Source organism: Phyllostomus hastatus, unplaced genomic scaffold (assembly GCF_019186645.2).
Source record: "Phyllostomus hastatus isolate PE091 unplaced genomic scaffold, TTU_PhHast_1.1 phas_contig_17, whole genome shotgun sequence".
Lineage (NCBI taxonomy): Eukaryota > Metazoa > Chordata > Mammalia > Chiroptera > Phyllostomidae > Phyllostomus > Phyllostomus hastatus.
This window is the reverse complement of record NW_025333664.1, coordinates 40,806,775-40,830,115: the sequence shown is the minus strand read 5'-3', so window position 1 is coordinate 40,830,115 and position 23,341 is coordinate 40,806,775. Positions and strand designations below refer to the sequence as shown.

The following is a 23,341-nucleotide window of genomic DNA, read 5'->3' as shown; positions in this document are numbered from 1 at the left end:
TTCTGATTGTGTTTATTTGGGTCCTCTCTCTTTTTTTCTTGATGACTCTGCTTAAAGGCTTGTCAATTTTATCTTTTCAAAGAACCAGCTCCTGGATTCATTGATCCTTAGAATTGTGCTTTTAGTCTCTATGTCATTTAATTCTGCTCTGACCTTGGTTATTTCCTTCCTTCTGCTTGTTCTGGGCTGTCTTTGTTGTTCCTCAAGTTCTTGTAGACGTAGGGTAAGGTTGTTTGTTTGAAATGTTTCTATTTTTTTTTTTTAGGTAAGCCTGTATAGCTATGAAATTTCCTTTCAAGACTGTCTTCACTGTGTCCTATAAGTTTTGGGTTGCTGTGAGTTCATTTTTGTTTGTTTCCAGAAATTTTTTTATTTCTTTCCTCATTTCATTCTTGACCCATTCATTGTTTAGTAGCATGGTATTCAATCTCCATGATTTTGAGTGTTTTGGGTTTTTTTCCTTGAGGTTGGTTTCTAGTTTCAGTCCTTTGTGGCTGGAGAAAATCCTTGATATGATTTCAATTTTCCTGAATTTGTTGAGGTTTGTTTTGTGTCCTATCTTGTGGTCTATCTTTGAAAGTGTTCCATGTGCGTTTGAAAAGAGTGTTTATTTTGCTTCTTTGGGATGAAAGGCTCTCTCTATATATCAGTTAAGTCCATTTCCTCTAGGGCATTGTTCAATGCCACAATGTCTTTGTTGATACTTTGTTTGGAAGATCTGTCCATTTTTGACAGTGGGGTGTTAAAATCCCCTACTATAATTGTGTTGCTGTCAATATCTTTCCTGATGTCCTCCAAGATTTTCTTTATATACTTGGGTGCTCCTATGTTGGATGCATATATATTTACAATGTTTGTATCTTATTGATGGATTCTTCCTTTAAGTATTATGAAGTTACCTGCTGGGTCTCCTTTTATGGCTCTTTTTTTGAAGTCTGTTTTGTCTGATATGAGTATTCCTAACCCAGCTTTTTTTTCTTATTTGCTTGGAATATTTGCTTCCAGTCGTTCACTTTCAGTATGTGAAGGTCTTTTTTTTCTGACGTGGGTGTCTTGTAGGCAGTGTATGTGTAATTCATGATTTCTTATCCATTCAGCTATTCTATATCTTTTGATTCGGGCATTTAATTCATTTATGTTTAAGGTTATTATTGATAGGTACTTATCATTGCCCATTTTTTTGTACCTTTGTTCCTCTCTTTCACTGTTTTTCTTCCTCTTCTTAAAGCAGACCCTTTAGCATCTCTTGCAGAGCTGGTTTGGAAGAGGTATGTTCTTTGAGGCTTCTTTTATCCAGGAAGCTCCTTATTTGGCCTTGCATTTTAATTGAGAGCCTTGCTGGGTAAAGTAGTCCTGGTTGCAGGTCTCTGGTTTTCATTACTTGGGATGTTTCTTTGCCATTCCCTTCTGGCTTGGAGTGTTTCCATTGAGAAGTTAGCTGCTAGCCTTATCGGGGCTCTCTTTGTATGTTACTTCATGTTTCTCCCTTGTTGCCTTTAAGGTTCTCTCTTTGTCTTGGAATTTTTCCATTTTAATTATGATGTGTCTTGAAGTGGGCCTCTTTGGGTTCCTTTTGATTGAAACTCTCTGTGTTTCCTGGATTTGGGTGAGTTTTTCTCTCATCAAATTGGGGGATTTTTCCATCATTACTTTCCGGACACATTTTCTGTCCTTTGCTGTTCTTCTTCTCCTTCTAGTGTCCCTTTTATATGGATATTGTTACATTTCATATTGTGCTGCATTTCCCTTAAACCCTGTTCATTCTTCTGAGCCTCTTCCTTTTCTTGCTCTTTCTAGGTGTTTTTTTCTACCTTGTCCTCCAGCTCACTGATCTGATCCTCTGCTTCATCAAGCCTGCTTTTGATTCCTTCTACTGTGTTCTTCAGGTCAGAAATTGTCTTCTTCATTTCCTATTGGCCTTAGTTGATAGTTTCTATTTCTTTTTTCATGTTGATATAGTTTGCAGTGAATTCCTTGTAGTCTCCTTGTAGTTTTTGGTAACTGTTTGTGAACTCATTGAGCTTCCTGGTAACCATTGCATTGAACTCAATATCTGATCGTTGAGTTGCCTCTATTTCATGAGTAGCATTCTTTCCTTTCACTTGGGAATTATTTCTTTGTCTCCCCATTGTTTGTGAGACTCTTCTTGTTAGCCTCTACTTCTTAAATTGATCTGTTTGGACTCCCTGGGTTTCTGGTATGAACTTCTATGGTAGAAAATACGTGAGATTCAGTGGTGCAGTCTCCTTGATCTCCTGAACTTGCTGGTCTTGGGCTGTGTTTATGTTGGCTCTCTGTATGTCTTTGGGTTTTGATGGTTGTTGGGTCTTTCTTTGGTGGGTCCTGCCCTACAGCTGATTAACTGAGGGTCACTCCATCCACCACATCTTGTATTCTGTTGTGCAGGTATGGACAGGTTGTGTTGAAGCTGGTTCTTCTGTCTGTACATGTTTTTGAGGGTTCTCATTCTTATTCAGTTGTTTTTTCTGGGTTATTTTACCACCACTTAGTTGTATTTCCAGATTGGTCCTGGGTTGAGATTAGTGTGGCTTCCACTCCCTCCTTTACCTTCTTCCATTTTTATTTGTTGGTGGTTCCTTTGTTGGTGGGTTTCCTCTTCCAACCATTTTAAAAACGATAGAATAACAGTTCCAAATTCATAATTATGAAGCCAGCACTATTCTGCATGAAAAGGAAAGGGTCCTCAGGAGAAAACAATCCAGCCCACTACCTGATCTCAAAATTTGAGGTTCCACAACTAGGTTGTGCGTTCAATCCCTGATAAGGGAGAGTATACAAAAAGCAAGTGATCAATGTTTCTCTCTCACATTGATGTTTTTGGTGTCTCTGTTTCTCTCTCTCTTCCTCCCTCTCCGGGGTTCCAGCAAAAGCAGGAGCAGATTCACGTGGAGATGCCTGAGGAGACACTGGGGATGGAAGCATTGTGGAGAATGTAGAGAGAGTACCCACAGGGAACCCAGTGCTATTACAATGACCTTAAAGTAAACTGCAAAATATAGAGGGTTGCCACAAGTAGTTTTGAAGTTCTTTGTGCAAAAGATAGCACAATAATTAATAAATAATAATACAAAAACAAACTGTTTTGCATACTCACAACTGTAAACTATATTTAAGCAGTCACAGGCTGGATTCATTTTCTTATCATTGTCTGCCTGTATCCCACTGAAAAAAGCAGGGTAACCTCTCTGGCCCAGCCTCCACCTGCCCTCATCAACCTCCATGCCTCAGCTGTCCAGCTCTGTCATCCTTTTCAATTGCAGATTCTGACTTTCTAGAGTTCCCAAACCATCACCTTTTTAACAACAAGGACCTTCCTCTTGATCTTTTGTTTATTGTGTACACATAAATTTTTAAATGTCCCTTTCAGAGTGAAATCTTCATGTAAGTTGATTCTTTTAGCAGTCTATTTAAATTGTGCTTTTTTTCCCACATAGAATATGTTAAAAAAGGAAAATAGGTGAAAAAGATTCCCAGACTTAAAAAAAGCCAATATTGTAACTACAAATTGAAATTTGATGATATTGAGTGTTAATCTTCATTATCCACTGCTTCTTTATGTTTCTTTACTCCTGTTCACAGAGAGGAAGAGACGAAGTTTGGAGCTAATCCCTCTGACTGCCAAAATGGTGATGGCCCACCTGGTGAACCACCTGGGACACTTCCCCCTCCATGGGGGCCCAGCTGTACTGCATAGCCTGGTCAGCGAGAATCATGACAACATGCCTGTGGAAGTTTCTGAGCTTTCCTCCGAGGTGTTCAGGAGTCCAAACTTACAGTTGTTTGTATTTAATGATAGCACCCTCATCTCCTACCTTCAGACACCCACAGAAGGAATGGCAGGCAGCTCACCAGTGGGCACCCTCTCAGACGTGAGGGTAATTGTGAGGGACATCTCAGGAAAGTACTGCTGGGATGGGAAGGTTTTGTATGGACATTTAGAAGGCTGCTTAACACCCAACAACAGAAATCCTTCATTTCTGATTTCGAGCTGGCATCATCAACCATTTGGACCTCAGAGAGATTTTTCTCAGACTGAGGAGGGAGATGATGTCCTTGATAAATTACTTGAAAACATTGGCCACACTAGTCCTGAATGTCTTTTACCATCACAGCTAAATCTAAATGAGCCTTCCCCACCCCCACTTGGAATGAACCGTGACCAAGAGAAGGAAATCATCAAGGTCATTTTGCACCAGAATGCACAAGAAGATGAGTATGTTCAGAGGGGTAACTCTGATTCGGCCCTGAGAGTCCCCAGCCAGGAGCAGCCCTCACCAGTGGAACCCCAGGGACCCTTTTATTTTTGCAGGTTGTTGCTTGATGAGTTGGGAATGAATTCTTGGGACAGAAGGTAACAATTCGCTCTACACCTTTAACTATTTTGTTGTTATTTTTGTGTGATTATTATTCCTTATCAAATTGGAGTTTGGGAAGCAGAGAATAGAAAGGGAAATTTTTCTCTTTTTTACAACTTTCTGCTGCTAAATTAAAGCTAGAAACTTTGCTATACTGATGCACAGATTGATTCCAAACATCTGGTGTATATTTTAAAGGGCATCAAACATTTTAAATGAAAGACAGCATGACACAGGAGTTCAAGAGGAACAGTTAAATCCAATGGAAAGTATGATTCAATGGAGAAGACTTTGTGGAAGGGGGTGTATATGAGCTGGAACCTGACAATGGAGTAGAATGTTTAAGGACAGAGGTAGGGGAAAGAGGTTATTAGCAGAGCCAACAGTGAAAAAACAGGCACAAGCACACAAGTCATATACTCACCATAGAGCCATCCAGTGTCACTGGATAGCAATGGAATGCGAAGGAATTTTGCTACCTTTGAGTGTCGTAAGGAGAATAGAGTTCATTCTGTGGCTGTGATTGCAAATCTTTTGTTCATGCAGGGGATGGGTAGATGGGTGAATGGATGGATGATAGGGAAGTTTGTCAGTTGATTGACTAGAAATGGAAAAATTGGTCTATGATTACATGACTTTTCTTCCATCCCTTTTTCTTTATAGGAAGAATTTTCATCTGTTGAAGAAAAATTCAAAATTATTGAGAGAGCTAAAAAATCTAGACTCCCGTCAGTGGTACGTGAAAATTTATGACACCAATTTATTCCCTCCTGTCTTTGTGTGTCTTAGATCAGGGGTCACCAACCCCAGGCCATGGACCAGTATTTTTGTCCATGGCCTGTTAGGAACCAGGCCACACAGCAGGAGCTGAATGGTGGGCTACAAGCAAGCAAAGCTTCATCTCTGTTGACAGCTGCTCCCCATCACTCGCATTACCACCTGAGTTCTGCCTCCTGTCAGATCAGCAGTGGCATTAGATTCTCATAGGAGCCTGAACCCTACTGTGAACTGTGCATGCAAGAGATCTAGGTTGTGTGCTCCTTATGAGAATCTAATGCCTGATGATCTGAGGTGGAGCTGAGGCAGTGATGCTAGTGCTGGGGAGCGGCTGCAAATACCGATTATCACTAGCAGAGAGGTTTAACTGTGCAGAGACTATTCTAAAACCATCTCCCCGACCCCCAGGCTCCAGTCCTTGGAAAAATTCTTTCACAAAACTGGTCTCTGGTTCCGAAAAAAGGTTGGTGACTACTGTCTTAGATGATAGATAACGGCTGCAGGACTATAGATGACTATACCTGCAGAAAACCCAAGGGTAGTTCTGTAACACAGAATCTGGTGACATTTGCACATGTCATTCTTTTGGTGTTTTTACCCTTGAGGAATAAGCTTACATACTTGCTTACACTAAAAAGAGGTTGGCGCTCCCACCTAATCTGTGCTTTTCATGTAGTAGCCAATGGCCATTTATTCTAATTTAATCTCTGCAACCATCTTTCTTTCTGATGAAGAAGAGAGCCTTAGCTAGGCCAAATGTCTTTCCTATGCTCTCACAATTGTGTTGCTTGAAGCAAGTGAGTCTGACTTCTTACCCCATGCTGTGTACTGATGCACTGGTATTCTGCAGTTTGTGCTCTACAGTGTTAGGAAGGATAAAATCAATTTGTTGTAATTGGTAACTTCCTAACAGTAAGCCTCATTTTCCAAAGCTGGTCAAATCTCAGTTCTCCCTCTTTTTCAAACAATCTTAGACACAGTTCTAAAAATAGCTCACAACCAGTTTTTTTATTTTGGGAAATGACTGCTTCCAAAAAACATCACAGTGAAGTAAATATAATACTTGGTACATAACAGCTACTCAAAAATCTTGAACAAACTACTTCCTTAATCTTTAGTTTTTAAAATATTCATTTAAAAAATGTCTTTTGTTCCTCTTTTATTCTCTTTAAGAATATCATTAGGTCTCCCATTGGGACTTGAAAAACCTGAAGCCGTTATTCCTTGCATTGACCCTCATCATATTCAGTTTCCCAGTTGTTGTTGTGCTTCTTTTTCTCTAGAAGAATAGAGGCTGAATTCTCTTGGAAATTCTGTGAGGAACGTTTTCTGAAGGACTTAGGGATTCACTGTCCTCTCCCTTTCATCTTCCAGTATTAAATAAGCAGTCACTTGGGTTCCAAACCCTGCTTTTCAAGCATATGCTGAATTACTTCGTGCTTCTTAGTATTAAGTGAATACATTGGTATCTTCTGAGTGTTACTGAACTTTAATTGCATGAGGTACAATTGATTTAGCTCCTTGGGGTACTGTTGCAGTAAATACAGTTTTGGACAGCTGACTGGCAAATCCTCTGCCCCTTGATTAAAACCCCAACTCCTCTGCCTTCCACTTAAAATCCCAACTCCTGGTGCCTTCTTGACATCATAAAAGTGTCAACTTACTTTATGGTAAAGGGTGTTTTCAAGGTTTTGTTTGTTTTTTTTTTTTAAGTGGAAATAAGTCAGTACTCTTCAGCTATGAGAAATATAGACTGTAGCATATATTGGTCAGTTAGCATGTAACATACCTTGTTCCTCAACTTTCAATTCAGATGTTTTTATTTATTTCTGTTATCAGTTTCTCTCTATGCTGTCAAGGCATAGTTCTTAGCATGTACTTAGGAAAAGTAGAGGCTGTCTTGCAATCATTTATATCCTTTATATACTGTGAAGTTAGCAAAGATGTAAATAGTGTGATGACTGTACATACAAATTATACTGAGTTTCCCCTTTTAAATATTAATGCCTCTTGTCACCACATGGTAAGGTGAAGATTAAAATTGTTTCTTCTTTAGCTTTTTAATGTGACAGCATAGGGAAATTGGTCTATTTCTGGTCTATTTCTATTCTGGTCTATTTCTAATAAGGAAGAAAAATGCATTCTAATGAAGAAGAGGAAATGGTTGATATTATGTATGTGTATTCTTGATTTACCTGCTCCTTCATGCATGGGTCCTGCAGCTTATGGATATGAAGTGCTGTTGATGTTGCTAATTATCATTTCAAAACCCTGGCTCTCATAAGGCCAAACAACAGCTTCTGCATCCATGCATGCTCTCTGTGGTGCTAACATTTTGGAGGATGTGAAACTTGATTAATGTTCATAGCTAAAGGTCACCTTTCCTCACACCTATATCAGGCAGGCAGTTATTGGGGCTTAGCTCCTTTGTGCTCCCACATTTAGTTAATGAGGACTCAAGGATATGTGAGCAGCTATAATGTAAAAGGTTTGGAGTTTAAGGAGAATGAACAAAAACATTTCAGATAAACCTAAGATTGTTTTCATGTATGCAAAGTACATAGAATAGAGAAAAAATAAATACTGAGTTCTTTTAAATATAGAGAGAGAGCTGCCAAAAGAAATTAAGTAACTATTTTCTTCTTTGTTGAAAGACACAGTCTTTTAGGTCATGGTTATGGTCTCTAGTATCATCTGAGGCCCCAAATTATTATATCTCTGAGAATAAGGGAGTCATATTCTAGGCTGTGTATATACCCTGCTTGTCACTCAGGGACTAAATGGTGTTACCTTCAGAACTTTACACTGCATGAGGACAAGTTTACTGACAGGCTGGGAGCACACGATCTATACTAAAGCACTGAGTCCCAGGGATCCGTCCCCACAAAACTCACCTCTCTTTATAACACCTGTTCTCATCAAGAGAGGCACCCCTAAGAATGTGCTCATGCCACACCAGTTAGGGTGTTCAGATTGTCCACCTTCTCCAGTGGCAGCAGGACAGTGCACATCAAAAGCCTTAAAAATGGTCAGTGTTCAAGATTCTATTTGTATGAATTTATTTTAAGGACATATCAAAGACAATGAGAAAATGTCTCTAAAAATGGAAGCAACCTAAATGTCCTAGAATGAGGATTTGGTATGTAGTATATTAATACAATGGAATGCTATAACACCATTAAATAACTTGGTTACAGAAGCACATAGTAGTAAAGTGTTCACACTAAAAAATGGTTCAAATGGAGAGTTGAATGTTATGTATATTTTGTACAATAAAGTGTTCATAAATATAAGTGAAAAATCAGTTACAAAATACAATGTGGTAGCTGCTCATTTTTTGTACAAAAACAGTAACAGTTAATGTTCTTTGCTTATATATTCAGATAACAACTTTTTGTAATTTTTTGTGAAATTTTGTGGTTTGCCTTGTATGTTTATTACATGTAAACTATGGGGGTAGAAATGAATAAGCTGTCTGGATAAGTATGAGAGAACTCTCCTCCATTTATTTATATGGCTTTTTGGTTGAATTTTAATTCAGTCTGATTGGTAGTAAAACAGACAAACAAAAACAAACTTCGGAAGGACATGCTTGAGAATGTCCTTGAGAATAAAATATGAAGCCCAAATTCCACCAATATGGATGTCTATAACACGATTACAATGTTGAGATATTAAACAGACAACAGAAACATTTTCATATTGTTTATGCACTTAATAGTTTTTTTCTATGAGATCTTTCAGAATGCAATGCAAAAATGAGAGGGATGGAACTACTACAGAAGTGGTGATTCAAATTTTAGAAGATAAAAACTAGAGTAAAATAAAACTCTTAAATGATGAGAGTGTGGAATGAACGATTCTTGATTAAACCACTGTTTCAGTGAGAACCATGTTTTCATCTCTAAACTGTTACCAAATTGCTTGGTATAGATCCAGTTATTTTGACACTTTAGAGTGTAATTTGTAGAAATTGGTCACTAATACATTTAAATATATCATATCTCTGGTCAGTTCACCAGAGATTTAACTGGGCACCTTTCCTCAAGGCACATATTATGTTTACTAGATTTAACAGTAACATGGCCAAAACCCATCATGGAAAAAGTGGATGAAATGTCTATATGGCCTAAGAGGTTTCCCTCTACAGCTATTCACCCTACCAGGCACCGTCAGATTAGTCAGAGCATGAAATGGATATACCCCCTCACAAAGAAAGTATCTAAGTGTGTTCTCCTTGGAAGAAATTTGTGTTTTTCATAAAGTTTTGTGTGAGGCATGTTCTACAGTTCCAGTCATAGAACTATCCAGTATCCCTAGCTCAAAGTTTATAAATAATGAAATGTGGGTAGGAACATGGATCTATTCACAATTGATATCCATTTAAAATGCTTTCAAATGTATTTTCTGCCGAAAGTAGAGAGAACTTGTCAATGTGTTGTAACATGCTGTTAAATATGCCATATGTCTTTAGAGAGTGATCTCAAGAACTAGACTTCCTGCTTCAATTCCCAGTCTCCAGCTTGGTGTATGTGCTTTTTAAAAACTTTCTGTGTCTCCTTTCAACCACCTCTACATGGAGGTGACGATGATAATGCTTACCTCATTAGGGTAGTTGCAAAGAGTAAATGAGATCATGTGTGGAACCTTTATAGAATAGTGACTGACCCCTAGTAATTTCTTAGTAAATGTAAGCTCTATAGTAGAAGTCATGCCGGTGGTAGTAGTAAAATAAAATTTTATATATAAGAATTCTCACTCCTTTAAATTTAAAAATTTGTAGCCGTGAAACGCATAAAATTGCAGTGTTTTACATTGCTGAAGGTCAAGAAGACAAGTGTTCAATCCTTTCCAATGACAAAGGAAGCCAAGCATATGAAGAGTTTGTTGCTGGACTTGGATGGGAGGTAATTCATTTCATTTAATAGGTATTTGTTGACCAGCACTATTTGAAGATGTATATAAACTATACTACTTGTTTGTACAGGTAATCAATTACCTGATTGATTACCTGTGTTTTTACATATGTATTTTACATTCAACTATAGCATGAGTAGAGTTCTGGAGTTAAAGAATGTATTGAATTTAATATCTTCTACTAGGTATTTAGTACATACATGAACTTTTATTTCCCCTTAGCTTTCCTTTTAACATTATTTCATTTGCTCTTTATTAGAACTGAATGAATAGTCAGATCAGGTCAGATCAGCTCACATCAGTTCACCCAGCCATAGACAGTTTGTAGTAAGAGAAGGCAAATATGGGCAGAGAAGCAATGGTTTTGGCCACATTATGGAGAATGGAGAAGAAATCAATGACGTGATGGGTGAAACAGTAAAGAATTGACTGAAGTCAAAAGTTGGAATGAAAATAGAATATAGTAGCTGTGATGGTTTAGCTTTCAACCTGTTTTTCTAGGATAGATCCCGGGATGACAAATAATGAAAAAATATGTTCTTTTTGTTTTTTTTTAACTAAATGATACTCTGACACACAGAAATGTATACATTTTTCCATATGTGTGCATATGCATATGTCTGTTCCCAGAAACACAATCTAAAGAAAAATATATTCCCATAATCTAAAAGAATTCAGAGTAATTAAAATGAAAATCAGCATATCTGAAATAATTTTTCTTACTACTTTTGTTTTGGTTTCTTGGTTATTTGTGCTGTGAGAAACTCCCTGGGTGTACAAGAAAGACTTGTTTCTGAGAGATGAGGTTAACAAGGAGACTGATATGGAGGTGGGGACAGGGTATTAGTACTTCAAGACAATGTACTTTCTGAAAGGTCAAGTAGGTCTTGGTCTAAGAGAGTTGTTACACTTCTAACAAATAATTATTCTTTTTACTAATAAGGTTACATCTTTGTTATGCAAAATACTTAACTAATAGGTTTTTGAAAAAGTAATTAGATTAATTCTTAACTAGAGTTTTAACAAAAGATCAGAAAATTAGTTAATTCAGTGTATTTATTGGTTGTATTTGGCAAGAAGAGATTCTTCTGGTTTTTCCTTATTATCTTTGAATAGTTGCTTTACTTAAAAGAATACTAGTTTATGAAAATTTAAAAAACAAATCTAGGCACTAAGAAGTAAACATTCATACCATAGCTTAAAAAAATATATGACTCCCAGCCAAGATGGAGGCATAGGTGGACACACTGTGCCTCCTCGCACAACCAAAATTAAGGACAACAAAAATTTAGAAACAAAAAAAACAACCAGAACAGACAGAAAATTTAACTGTATGGAAGTCCCAACAACCATTCATCCGGACTGGTAAGAGGGGTGGAGTCGGTGGCCAGTGGAGAGGGGTCACAGCAGAAAAAAGTGGTGGCTGGCAGACCCTGGTGGCAGACCCCAGTCACAGGCATGAGGCGGCAACAAGCAGACCCAGTGAGGCACACAAGGCAGCTGGCTGTCCTCAGTCACACATTCGCTCGCAGATAAACCAGGTGAAAACGGGCAGTGAGACAGATCGTGCAACCCAGGGTGCCAGCACCAGGAAATAAAGCCTAAAAGTACTGATTGAAAACACTTGTGGAGGTTGAGGTACAGGGAGAGACTCCCAGCCTCACAGGAGAGTTCAATGGAGAGACGAACAGGGTCCAAGAACATACACAAGCCCACCCACCCAGGAACCTGCACCAGAAGGTCCAATTTGCTTGTGGGAAGTGGCAGAAGGGACTGAAATCCGACAGAGAGCAGAGCAAGCACCATTGTTCCCTCTCTGAGGCCACCCCCACATACAGCATCACAACCCAGCAACTGGGTTGCCATCCCCAAGGGAACTCCTAAGGCTCTGCCCCTCACTACAATAACAGGTGCGACCAGACCCAAAAAAAAAAAAAAACAAAAAGGCTCAAAGGGAAGAACAAATCAAAGCTCCAAAGCCAATACTTTCAAGAGACCAAGAGATCTCCAACCTATCAGATTCACTGTTCAAAGCACTGGTGATCAGCATGCTCACAGAATTGGTTGATTTTAGTCACAAATTAGATGAAAAAATGAAGGCTACACTAAGTGAAATGAAGAAAAATACACAGGGAACCAGTAGTGATGGAAAGAAAATTGGTTTTCAAATCAATGGAGTGGACCAGAAGGAAGAAAGAAACATCCAATCAGAAAAGAATGAAATAAGAATTCAAAAAAGTGAGAAGAGGCTTACGAACCTCCAGGACATCTTTAAATGTTCCAACATCCAAATTATAGGGATACCAGAAGAAGAGGAAGAGCAACAAGTGGAAAAATTATTTGAACAAATAATAAAGGAGAACTTCCCCAGTCTGGCAAAGGAAATAGACTTCCAGGAAGTCCAGGAAGCTCAGAGAGTCCCAAAGAAGTTGGACCCAAGGAGGAACACACCAAGGCACATCATAATTACATTACCCAAAATTAAAATGAAGGAGAGAATTCTAGAAGCAGGAAGAGATAAGAGAACAGTCACCTACAAAGGAGTTCCCATCAGAATGTCAGCTGATTTCTCGAAAGTTATCTTACAGGCAAGAAGGGGCTGGAAAGAAGTATTCTAAGTCATGAAAGGTAAGGATCTACATCCAAGATTGCTCTATCCAGCAAAGCTTTCATTTAGAATGGAAGGGCAGATAAAGTGCTTCTCAGATAACGTCAAGTTAAAGGAGTTCATCATCAGCAAGGCCTTATATGAAATGTTAAAGGGACTTACCTACCAAAAAGAAGATAGAAAACAGGTACAGTAAAGTGACAACAAACTCACAGTTATTAACAACCACATCTAAAACAAAAGCAATCTAAGCAAACAACTAGAACAGGAACAGAACCCCAGAAATGGAGATCACATGGAGGGATAGCAACAGGGGAGTGGGAGGAGGAGAGAGGGGAAAAGGTACAGAGAATAAGTAGCATAGATGGTAGGTAGGAAATAGACAGGGGGAGGGCAAGAATTGTATGGGAATGTAGAAGCCAGAGAACTTATGACATATGGACATGATCTAAAGGGGGGGAATGTGGGTGGGAAGGGTTGTAGGGTGGAGGGGAGTGAAGGGGGGGAAATGGGACAACTGTAATAGCATAATCAATAAAATATATTAAAAAAAGAATATGACTCGGTCTTTTGGCAGTGGTGTAAATTAGAACAACCCCTTTAAAAGGCAGTTTAGCAATTACTGTTAAATTTTGAAACACCTGTACCCTTTGACACAACATCCTGTAGAAATACTGCTTTTAATCATCCTCAGGTTTAACCAGCAGAAAAGTCTGTAAAACCATCAATAGGGAAAGTGTGTGTGTGTGTGTGTGTGTGTGTGTACACCTAGATACATAAATATACACCTACATATATACACATATGTAGAGAATGAGAAAAGTTAGAGAAATATACAGCTGTCCAGAATGTCCAGAAATATACACATGTCCAGAATGAGAAAAGTTAGAGAAATATACAGCTAATTTTTAATAATTGGTAGGATTATAGAATACTTTCATTGTTAATGTTTCTTTAATATTTTAATTTTGTCTAACTTTGGTTTTATCAGAAAGCTATAGAAATGAACATAGTTGGATATTTTGAAAATCCATGTTCCTACTTAGTGAATAAGAACAGCTGTTTAACCCTGATTCATTTTTCCCTTTGTGACCTGTATCAGGTGGATCTCTCCACCCACTGCGGATTCATGGGTGGACTTCAGCGCAATGGCAGCACAGGACAGACTGCTCCTTACTATGCTACCTCGACTGTCGAAGTGATTTTCCACGTTTCCACTCGGATGCCATCAGACTCAGATGATTCACTCACCAAAAAGGTAAGGGGCCCTGGTTTATAGGTGAGGCTCTCCTAGAACTGAACAAAGGCCATGGCATAACATGCATTGAACCAAGTTAATTCTGGATTCAACCTCAGTGTCACTCATCCCAAACTACAGTTGTAGTTAATCTGAAATATCCAGCATATCACAAACCAGATAAAGAAATATGTGAAAAACAATGAGTCATTTGAGTCTTAAATCCTGAGATTAAGAGTTAGGAAAAAGAAGGATCTTAAATGTTAATACTTTTAGATTTTCTGTCACATGACTGTTAACTGATAGTAAGTAATGGTGTTGACCTCTCAGGCTGGCAAAGGTCATAAGATATAATGACACTGTACTGGTGTAGCTCCAAGAAAGCAGGTACCTCTTAGGCTTGCTGTGGGATAATTTGGCAATATCTGTCAAAAGGATAATGCAGGTGTGCTGTTGTCCAGTTGTTATACCTTTGGCACTGTCCTTGTGTTCTCCTTCAAGTTGGCCCTGTGGGCAGTTTTCTCTAGAATTCAAAGGAAATCTTCTTCACCCCTGAGGAAACTGCCCCCCCTTCCTCGGGGTAACATGCCCTGTACTTTCCAATCTGCTGGATGTTCATCTCAGGTGACATTCTGTTAGAAGTAAGAAACACCGTAATAGAAGAAGAATTTTAATTTGGGAGGAAGCCTAGAAATCTGACCCACTCTTGTGAGTTTCCAGATGAGAAGAACTTTGACTAGTCTGCTAGTGAGTGGCAGAACCTGCGATTCCTACCTCACACCCACTGTGTTCCTACACGGATGCAAGGACAGTGCCTGGGTGGGTTGGAGGACAGATGCTGGCCCCCGGGGATGGGGAGTCTGGAGTGGTTCTGATAGCCATAGTCTGGAGACAGATAGATCTGGGCTCAAGTGTTTATCCAGTTACTTTACCAGCCTGTGCCTCAGTTTGCCCATCTGTTAAATGAGATTAAAAACAACCTATGTCACAGGGTTGTTGTGAAGTAAATGTATAATGCCTGCAAAATTGCTTAGCACAATGCCTGGTAAGATTTCTAAACATCAGCTCTCGTCATTATACACCCATTGGTCTAAATTGAGTCTTTTATTCCCCTGCCCCATTAGGCAGATGATTGATATTAGCTGATGGGCCTTACTATATCTGCTTTATTTCTTTCCTCTTCAGTTTTGCTTTTTCACTACAATAGCTCAGATCTCTGGACCACATTCGTGGTGTCTGGCAATGAGTTTGCTAATGAGACCTCCAAACTCAGTTCATGGCCAATCACAGGCAACTCTCACAGTGACAAATTGTCTGGTATGTACAAAGCATGATTGGCTTTCACTTCTTGGCCCACATGCTATCATTGACTCTCACTGGCCATCAACTGGCTCCCACAGATGTGGAGGAACTGCCTCCACGTCTTAGGTTTTGATGGCTGCCCTGGTTGTGGTGTTTTTAGTAAAGGGGACCCTACCCTCAGAGAATCTATTTCAGATTACCAAGATCTCAGGCAGGGCTTACACATTCATTTTATTCACAGTATCATATAATTGCTGCTACTCTGCAAATGTATCACCATAGTTTGTGATTTTATGACTGAAAACTATTTCATTAAAAGATAGATTTATATATAAATTATTTTTAAAAATTACTTCCTAAGTAAAGGAGGATTTTTTTTTGAGAAAAGATTTAGTGTTTTCTTGATAAAATGTCATGTGATAAATAATGTTCCAAGGCGTGGCCTGCCTGAAAGATTCCCTACTGTAATAATCAAAATTCAGCTGATACCTTTTGCAGCTCCAAGATTTAGCATCATTAGTGACAAACTCTCTTTATTAGGATGTCTCACAGCTAGACTAAAAATCAGTCACAATAAGAGCAGCCCACAGTTCCTTGTTTTATTCTAACTAAATTGTTTCTAACAGCTTAAAAATGAGCTGCAAAATTCTAAAGTGTTTCATGCTCTCTTATACCCCTGCCATGGAGGCAGTTTTTCAATTCTGCAATTTGGTTGCAACCCCATACTGAACTCTTGATCCTTCACTACAGAAATTTGTTAGCTCTAGCTAGATTAGATTTTTCACAGCTAATCTAACTGCTGTAGGGGTTTGCAGAGTGGAGACAGATCTGTGCTATTGGATTTGTCCAATTCATTTGACTCCAGGAATATAATTGCACTTATGTCTTACAAGGCTTTTATAGCCTCAGGCTGGCCAGCCACATTAACAAATTGGCAGTGTTACAGTAAAAGTGAAAAGGGATGAAAGGCCCACATTATCAGTCTCCAGGCAGCACTGTTCTGGCAGGAAGTTTCTTGGTTAATTTACAAATAAAACTTAGATTTTAGGATGGGCACACTGTCAACTGAACAATGGGGATGTCAGGCCTGACTGTTACTTAGTAAAAGTAGCAGTCAGGCCCACTGAGGAGCAGGAATTCTTCAATCAAACAGACGACTCCTTCTGGAGCCAGCTGGCGATGTAATGCAATTAGTCGAGAAAGGAGGTCAGCCTTTTAGGTGTGCACCATGACCAGTATCACTAGTGCATGCTGCCTGGCAGCAGCAGGCAGAATGGCCCAGGCTGAGGGACTTTAAAACTCTGTCAGGATGCGAAGTGGCAGGACATGTGCTTGATTTCTTAAGACTTAAGAACTAAGCATTTGTTCTGAGCCTGTTGTACAGCTGAAGTGGAGTTGAAGTGGTATGAATGACAGCTCCATTCTAGGACAAGAATCCTCATTCTCCTCCCAGATTATACACAGGTCACATCACCTTAGGTTGTATGCGCAGAATTCATTGATGAATCTCTGACTAGGGCCTCTAATCCAAAATTTTCAAAACTCATAAAATGACATCTCGATAATGAAGTCCTTTTAAATTGAGCAACACTGAAGTTTCCAGGTTAATTTATTCATTTTACCTACTTGTATTGTCATTGACAGAAGTGGGTGTGTTTCTGCTCTTTGCTCCAGATTTATCAGCCAATTGGTCCTGTGGTCTTAGCTCTTAGTTTTGTGAGTTAACTAGTTAAACTGTGATGTGTGGAGAGGTCTGAGACACATGACATTGAAAGCAGCTTTGAGATGATGAATGTTGTGTTATTATCACACAAAAGTAGCTCTTACTTAATAACAGAATTGCCACATTGGGAGGATGGGTCTATTGGTATGGCACTTTTCTCTCTTACTTTAGTTCTAAAAATACAATTGCAAATAAAATTAGGAAAGACTTACTTGGGTTATACAATTGAGCAACCTAATTTAGAAAAAGGAGAGTAACTGCAGAATTTCAGTAATCACTATGTTACTTCTGAGCTAATGCCTTGCAACATATACTTCTGGATTGACAGGAGAGGTCACACAGAGGGTGTTGGCAATAGGTGACAGCCCCACATTTGAAAGACATTCAGTAGGTGGGTCGATTCTGTTAAGATGTTTGTGCCAGCATTATATCAAGGGCGCAAAACCACCTGGAAGCTTGGCTCTCGTTGCAGGATGAGAAGTATAGGTGTGAGTTCTGGGGAGCCCCAGTTCTCACAATTACCTTCTGCTGGTCTAAATTCTTTCTTAAGTTTCAACTTGATACTATTCATATTTCCCTTGAAAATGCCTTTATTGTGCTGCGGGGCAATGCTGGCTACCATGTTTTCCCTCCAGAAGGATTGCATGTCAGGTGTGTGTTGTAAGGTCCTCGAATGTTTTATGAAAAACAATAAAGAAAAGAAAAATTTAACCTCTAAGATGGAAAGAGAGAAATAAAGATATTCAGTTACTGTGAGAACCCACCGTTTCTTTCCTATTTACTTAATGGATTGCCTGCTACCCTTTTATCCTTCATATGTGGTGGCAGGGCACAGAAGAGAAAATAAAAATATAGTGAATAGTTTTGCATTTAGAAATTTGTAGATAGCATTACATTATCCTGGATATTGTGATTTGTGCTCAGCACCTACATTTGCAGTTGTCCCACAGAGCCCATATTCAGACACAATGAATTTGTGTGCCTCTCACTATAGGTGCAAAGGTACAAACACAAATCTGTTTTTTAAAATTTAACTTGTAAACTTGTTCCCAGAAGTGTGAGAGTGAAGAATAAGAAGGCATTGTAACAGACCAACTTCCTTTGTAATTTTATAAAGGGAAAGGAGGCCATGTTAGCATCACTTCCAGTTTTTCCTTTGTGGTCAAATAGTCTATAAAGAGAGTGATATTTATACTATTATGTTTTAAAAAAGTATTCCAAATCATCCTTTTTTAATATTTTAAGATTAATACATTAGCTTTGACATAACATTTGAATGCCTCTCAACTTAGTCACTTTTAGGGTTCATCTATCAAATATTTAATGTAGGAAGCAAGAAATGCATTTTTAGCCCTGGCTGGTGTAGCTCAGTGGATTGAGCGCGGGCTGTGAACCAAAGCATCGCAGGTTCGATTCCCAGTCAGGGCACATGCCTGGGTTGCAGGCCATGGCCCCCAGCAACTGCACATTGATGTTTCTCTCTCTCTCTCCTTCTCCCTCCCTTCCCTCTTTAAGAAATAAATAAAAATAAAATCTTAAAAAAAAAGAAAAGAAAAGGCTATACATTTTTTAAAAATGTGTTTTCATGGTGGTAGAAAGTGGTATTTGGCAAGTGTGTGAGAGGACTGAAATCTCAAATTTTCAGTAGGTGTCAAAGGGCCTTCACGATTTTAGGACTTCAGTTTTGGCCAACATTTTAATCTTTATGACCTGGTTTATTTTAATTACACTTTCAGGCTTTCTCAGATGATTTCATAGGCTGTTTTCTTCAGCCCAGGACATGTAAGCATTGTGTCAAGAGTTTTATCACAGGTGTCCTTGCATCCGACAGAGCTAAGTCCTAGAACTTAGAAAGGTCTCCTCAGAACAAGAGGAGCCTCCTCAAAACGAGGCTCTGACTTGTTTTTAAATTTTATGGCCTTTCTATGTATAAAATGGTAAACAAGTGAGCTAAACTATTTGAGCTATGACAACACAAATAACTTTTGGTATAGGCTTAGACAGGTGTGAAAAGTAGAAATGGCACTGAATTAAGAGCCCAGCCAAGGTTTCCAGGCCTGCTCTGCCACCCACTGTTCATGCACCTTGGGTAGGTGATGCCTTCGCCTTCCTGAGCCCCATTGCCTCCTTGTTAGATAATGTAAAGATTAAAAAATTATGTATGAACATACTTTCTATACAGTAAGGCACTCTTTAAATAATAATTACTAGTGTCCTTATTACATTTAAGTAATATTTATTAGTTTCTTAAACAAAACTAATTTTAAACATATTTCCTAAAGGTTTATCACAAGTCTAGTTTTATGCATTTGGTAACAATTGTGTTATGATGGCTACATTCTCTTACATTCTTTTTTTCTTAATAACCATTCAACTAAGTCTTATGAAGCTCTATAAATAATATAGAATAAAATACTCATGTCATTAATTATTTACAAACATGTTCAGCAATAAAAGTATAAGGCTTTGATGCAGAAGTAAAATTTAATTTTAAAAAATTCTTTGAAAAGGGCTTGTCCACATCCAGCCACAATGTGATGCTTATGTGCATCATCTTAATACCAAATGTGTTTTTATGGCAGGTGAGCTGTGTGTTCATGCCTTGATGTTCTTTCAAATCCTCATAGAGGACATTGGTGTTGTAGCCTTTTGTGGTAGTAAAATAATTTTTGTCTCTGAGTATTATAATTCAATTTGTAAGCCATGACCCCTAATAAACTGCTTGTTATTACTCTGATTAATAAAGAGCCAATTTGCCATTGCAGCTCCGCCACTTGGGGAATGACGAGGTCCACATTGTCTGGTCTGAACACTCCAGGGACTATCGCAGGGGTATTATCCCAACTGCCTTTGGAGACGTTTCAATCATTATTTACCCAATAAAGAATCACATGTTCTTTATCACGATAAGGAAGAAACCAGAGGTACATTTTCATGTTATTGACTGACTCATATAGCATATGCCATGTGATTACTGTTATTAAAAACAATGATATAAATATGTAAAAGGGGATTTTTTCCCAAGTCATAAATGTCTTACATATATCTGAATTACAAATGTTATAGGAATTAAATATGAATTGGGATTTTCAAAAAATCCATCATGAGCACAGAATTCCATATTTTATTACTTAGCCTTTTTGAAAATATTTTTAAATGTCTCAAATTTTTTAAATTTTGTAATTAAAAAAACTATAATTTTAAATTTGGGGCATTTTGATTAATAATAAGAATTAAATGGATGCCATATCACACCTAGTGTTTTGTGGATGGCTGTGGTTATAGAATTCAACCTTGCACAGTGAGCAGACACTGCTTCTCGAGCCTCCGACTGCTGCTAGCAGGGCTCAGTTCTTAAGGATTATGGGCATGTCCCTGAAGAAGCTGGGCTTCTGTAGCACAGCCCATGTGATGACCTTTAACAGTTGAAGCACCTTGCCACAGAATCAATTCAGCCATGTCAATTGGTATTGATCTTGGGAATAGCTGGAACAATCAGTAGTTATGTGCCATGTGCTAAATTCACTGCAGTTTTGGTCCTTACCATGTCTTTAGTGGTATTTAACTGTGCTTTACATAATGACTTGTTTTTGTTTTGGAATTATTAATAGAAGGGGTTTATAAGTGTTTTAATTAAACATTTGATGTATTAAGTCACTCCTTAAGAAAATGACTTGTGCTTTTTAAGCTCGATATTAAAAATAATCATTTATATTCCAAATTATTCTCCTAAAGTAATTAAAAGTTACCATTCTAAATACTCTCTACTTTTGAGCTTTTAAATAATAGGTATCTGAAATTTTCTGGGATATATAACCTGAAGAGTTAGAGTTAGGAGGATTAAATGAACTAAGAAATGAAAGGTGCTTCAAACAGTCCCTGGCACAGAGTAAAGCTATTTAAATGTTAGTTATTATTATTATTGCCATTATTTTTTGTTATAGTTACTACCATGAAAATAGAATAAATAATGAATCTTAAGTTTAACATGATTATTTCTCAGACTAGATAGATATATTATTCAGCCACTCCTGAATTCAGAATGGTCACATTCTGTCTGATGAGAAACCTGACACAAAGGGAACCCTCTTTTCTATTTAGGGAGCAAAGATGCCCATAGTTTTTTTATGTTAAGTATATGTATTATCTTTGATTCAGGTTTCTGTGTATATGAAGTTTTTGCTTTTTTATAAGAAAATGCTCTTAGTGCTAATAACAGTTTTATTTATGTACAAAGACCACTGCTTCAATTTTAAAAATTAAACTGAAAAGTTTAGTATTAGCCAATCAATAAATTTAGTGCCTGATAGCTTTTATAACTGGAAAATGTGTTTCTTTAATATTTAGTATGGATTCATTTGGCTTTATTAGTTCATTCTCAACCTGCTTCTCTAAAATGTCACTTAATATTTTTAAAAATGTTGACTTTACTTCTATGATATATAAAGAACATAAAAGATAGTATATTTATAATGCATGAAAACAAATATTAACATAACTTTTAAAATTTCTTTTAAAAATATACATAAGTTTTATAAATTTGGTCATAAATTCTGACAAGATGAATTGAGCAAATCACATTCTTAATATTTTAATTTTAAAAGCCTAAAAGGAAGAAGAGAATAATGGTCAACAAAAATTTAGTGTTATCCTATATTTAAAATACAAATCATTACAATGTAATAAAATTAATCCAGACATTTGCAGGGCAAGTGTGGCTGACCTTTTGTTCACCAACTACTGACCCCAGGGTGAATGCAGGAGGCTTGTGGAGGGAAAGTCTGTTTGTTTGGCTTCAGTCCCTGGTATTTAAATTGCATTCCCTAATCAAATGAAAAGGCTGTCCTCTCTATCAGGTTACAGAATCCATGGCAACATTTGGCCTTTTATATCCATAATGTTAGCCTTTTTGTTTGCATCTAAGTAGAGACACCTGGAGCAATGTTAACATTAACCGATTTAGAATTAATAGCTTCATTATATAAGAATTTCTGATCAGATAGCTGTTACTTTTGTTATATTGCTTCAGCTTGTATTGTTGTCATTTTTTATCTCCCTGCTTGGCAACCAGGCAGTGATTTGCAAATTTTTTTTTGTCTTGATTAATTAAGCAATATAATTATCAGTAACCCTGATGCAGTCTTTGCTAAACAAAGCTTCTGGGAGAAAACAATGGTCAGTCTGTTAGTATGAATGCATTCCACGCGTCCCAGATGCATGAGGATATTATGGACAATGAGGGGAAAGGCCGCCTGTGAGCGAGGACAAAGGGTGCCACGCAGACTCAACACACTGTGCATACCGCCAGGGACATGCTGCAGGCTCCTGGGACACAGACGCCTCGTTAGATTACAGCTAGTCAGCAGAGATTAATTCTCAGCCATTTGGTGCAATAATTTAGCCATTCCCTAGTCTTTTAACTAGTGCTCCTTACTATGAAAGTGAAGGCTTTGTAGTCTGAAGGTTTATTTAACCTTGCCTACTTTTAGAGATTGCCACCAAAAATCATTATTTTTGCTTAGAAATTATAATGACACAGCTGCTTGAATTTGAGTAATATTCTTTTGGGAGGATGGGATATGTACAAGTGTCAAAAATTCTGAGTCAAAACCATTCTCTCAGCATCTATATATTTCATTTGAATACAGTGTGACTCAGTGGTCTAAGAGCACTTATTTTACTGGTGTCTGGGAAGCCATACTTCTCTAAGAATAATTTTAATCCTTTTTTAGGAAGAAAGAGAAAACCTCAACAGTACACAAAAGTCCTGCTCATTGGATAGAGTCATGCATATTCAAATTGTACTATTATTCATTCAGCCTCATTAATAGTGTATGTAATAATGTAAGGCTGTTTGTGATACAAGATCATAGGTAGCATTACTTCTAAGTCCTTTGCAATTTAACATATTTCACTTTCATTCCATACACTTCCCTTAAATATACAAATCATGTGTCTGGCAGAATCTGCAACCTCTTATTAATACACAACATTGGGAAATGTTGTCTTGAAGAAATGTGGGTGTGCTTATAATGAGCATATAAAACCCTTACATCCAAAAGGGCCTGTTCACTTCTTGAGCTTTTTACTGAACTTTCTTTTATAAATACATACATACATACATACATACATGCATACCAATGTGCTTAGCAATATTATTTCACTGTGAAATTACTTTCAAAGTAAGTCCATCTTCATAAATATTGACACAATAGTTTTTGGTTACAGAAAAGAAATGTACTGTTGTTAGACTTCCATTTTTTCTACTTTTATTACTAAGTCAGCACTCAGGGAAGACTTGCATATAGAGCAGAATGTAAGTGATTTAAAAGGCTTGTTAAAATACCCAATTTGTTCTGCAGAAAGCTGAATCATAAAGCCTCCATATTGTAGTCAGTGCC

At 37.8% G+C, this 23,341-nt stretch overlaps 1 protein-coding gene across 9 annotated transcripts in view; it reads left to right on the top strand.

Moving 5' to 3' along the window:
* RALGAPA2 (Ral GTPase activating protein catalytic subunit alpha 2) overlaps positions 1-23,341 on the top strand; it is a 386,278-nt gene that overhangs the window by 245,636 nt on the left and 117,301 nt on the right. For 8 of the 9 annotated variants that reach the window (XM_045833596.1, XM_045833593.1, XM_045833590.1 and 5 more), the window contains 5 exons: positions 3,601-4,372; positions 5,040-5,111; positions 9,937-10,060; positions 13,781-13,936; positions 19,706-19,864. In XM_045833596.1, coding sequence (XP_045689552.1) covers positions 3,601-4,372; positions 5,040-5,111; positions 9,937-10,060; positions 13,781-13,936; positions 19,706-19,864 — 1,283 coding nt within the window. The remainder of the gene's footprint in view (positions 1-3,600; positions 4,373-5,039; positions 5,112-9,936; positions 10,061-13,780; positions 13,937-19,705; positions 19,865-23,341) is intronic. The other variant, XM_045833597.1, reaches the window with a different exon arrangement.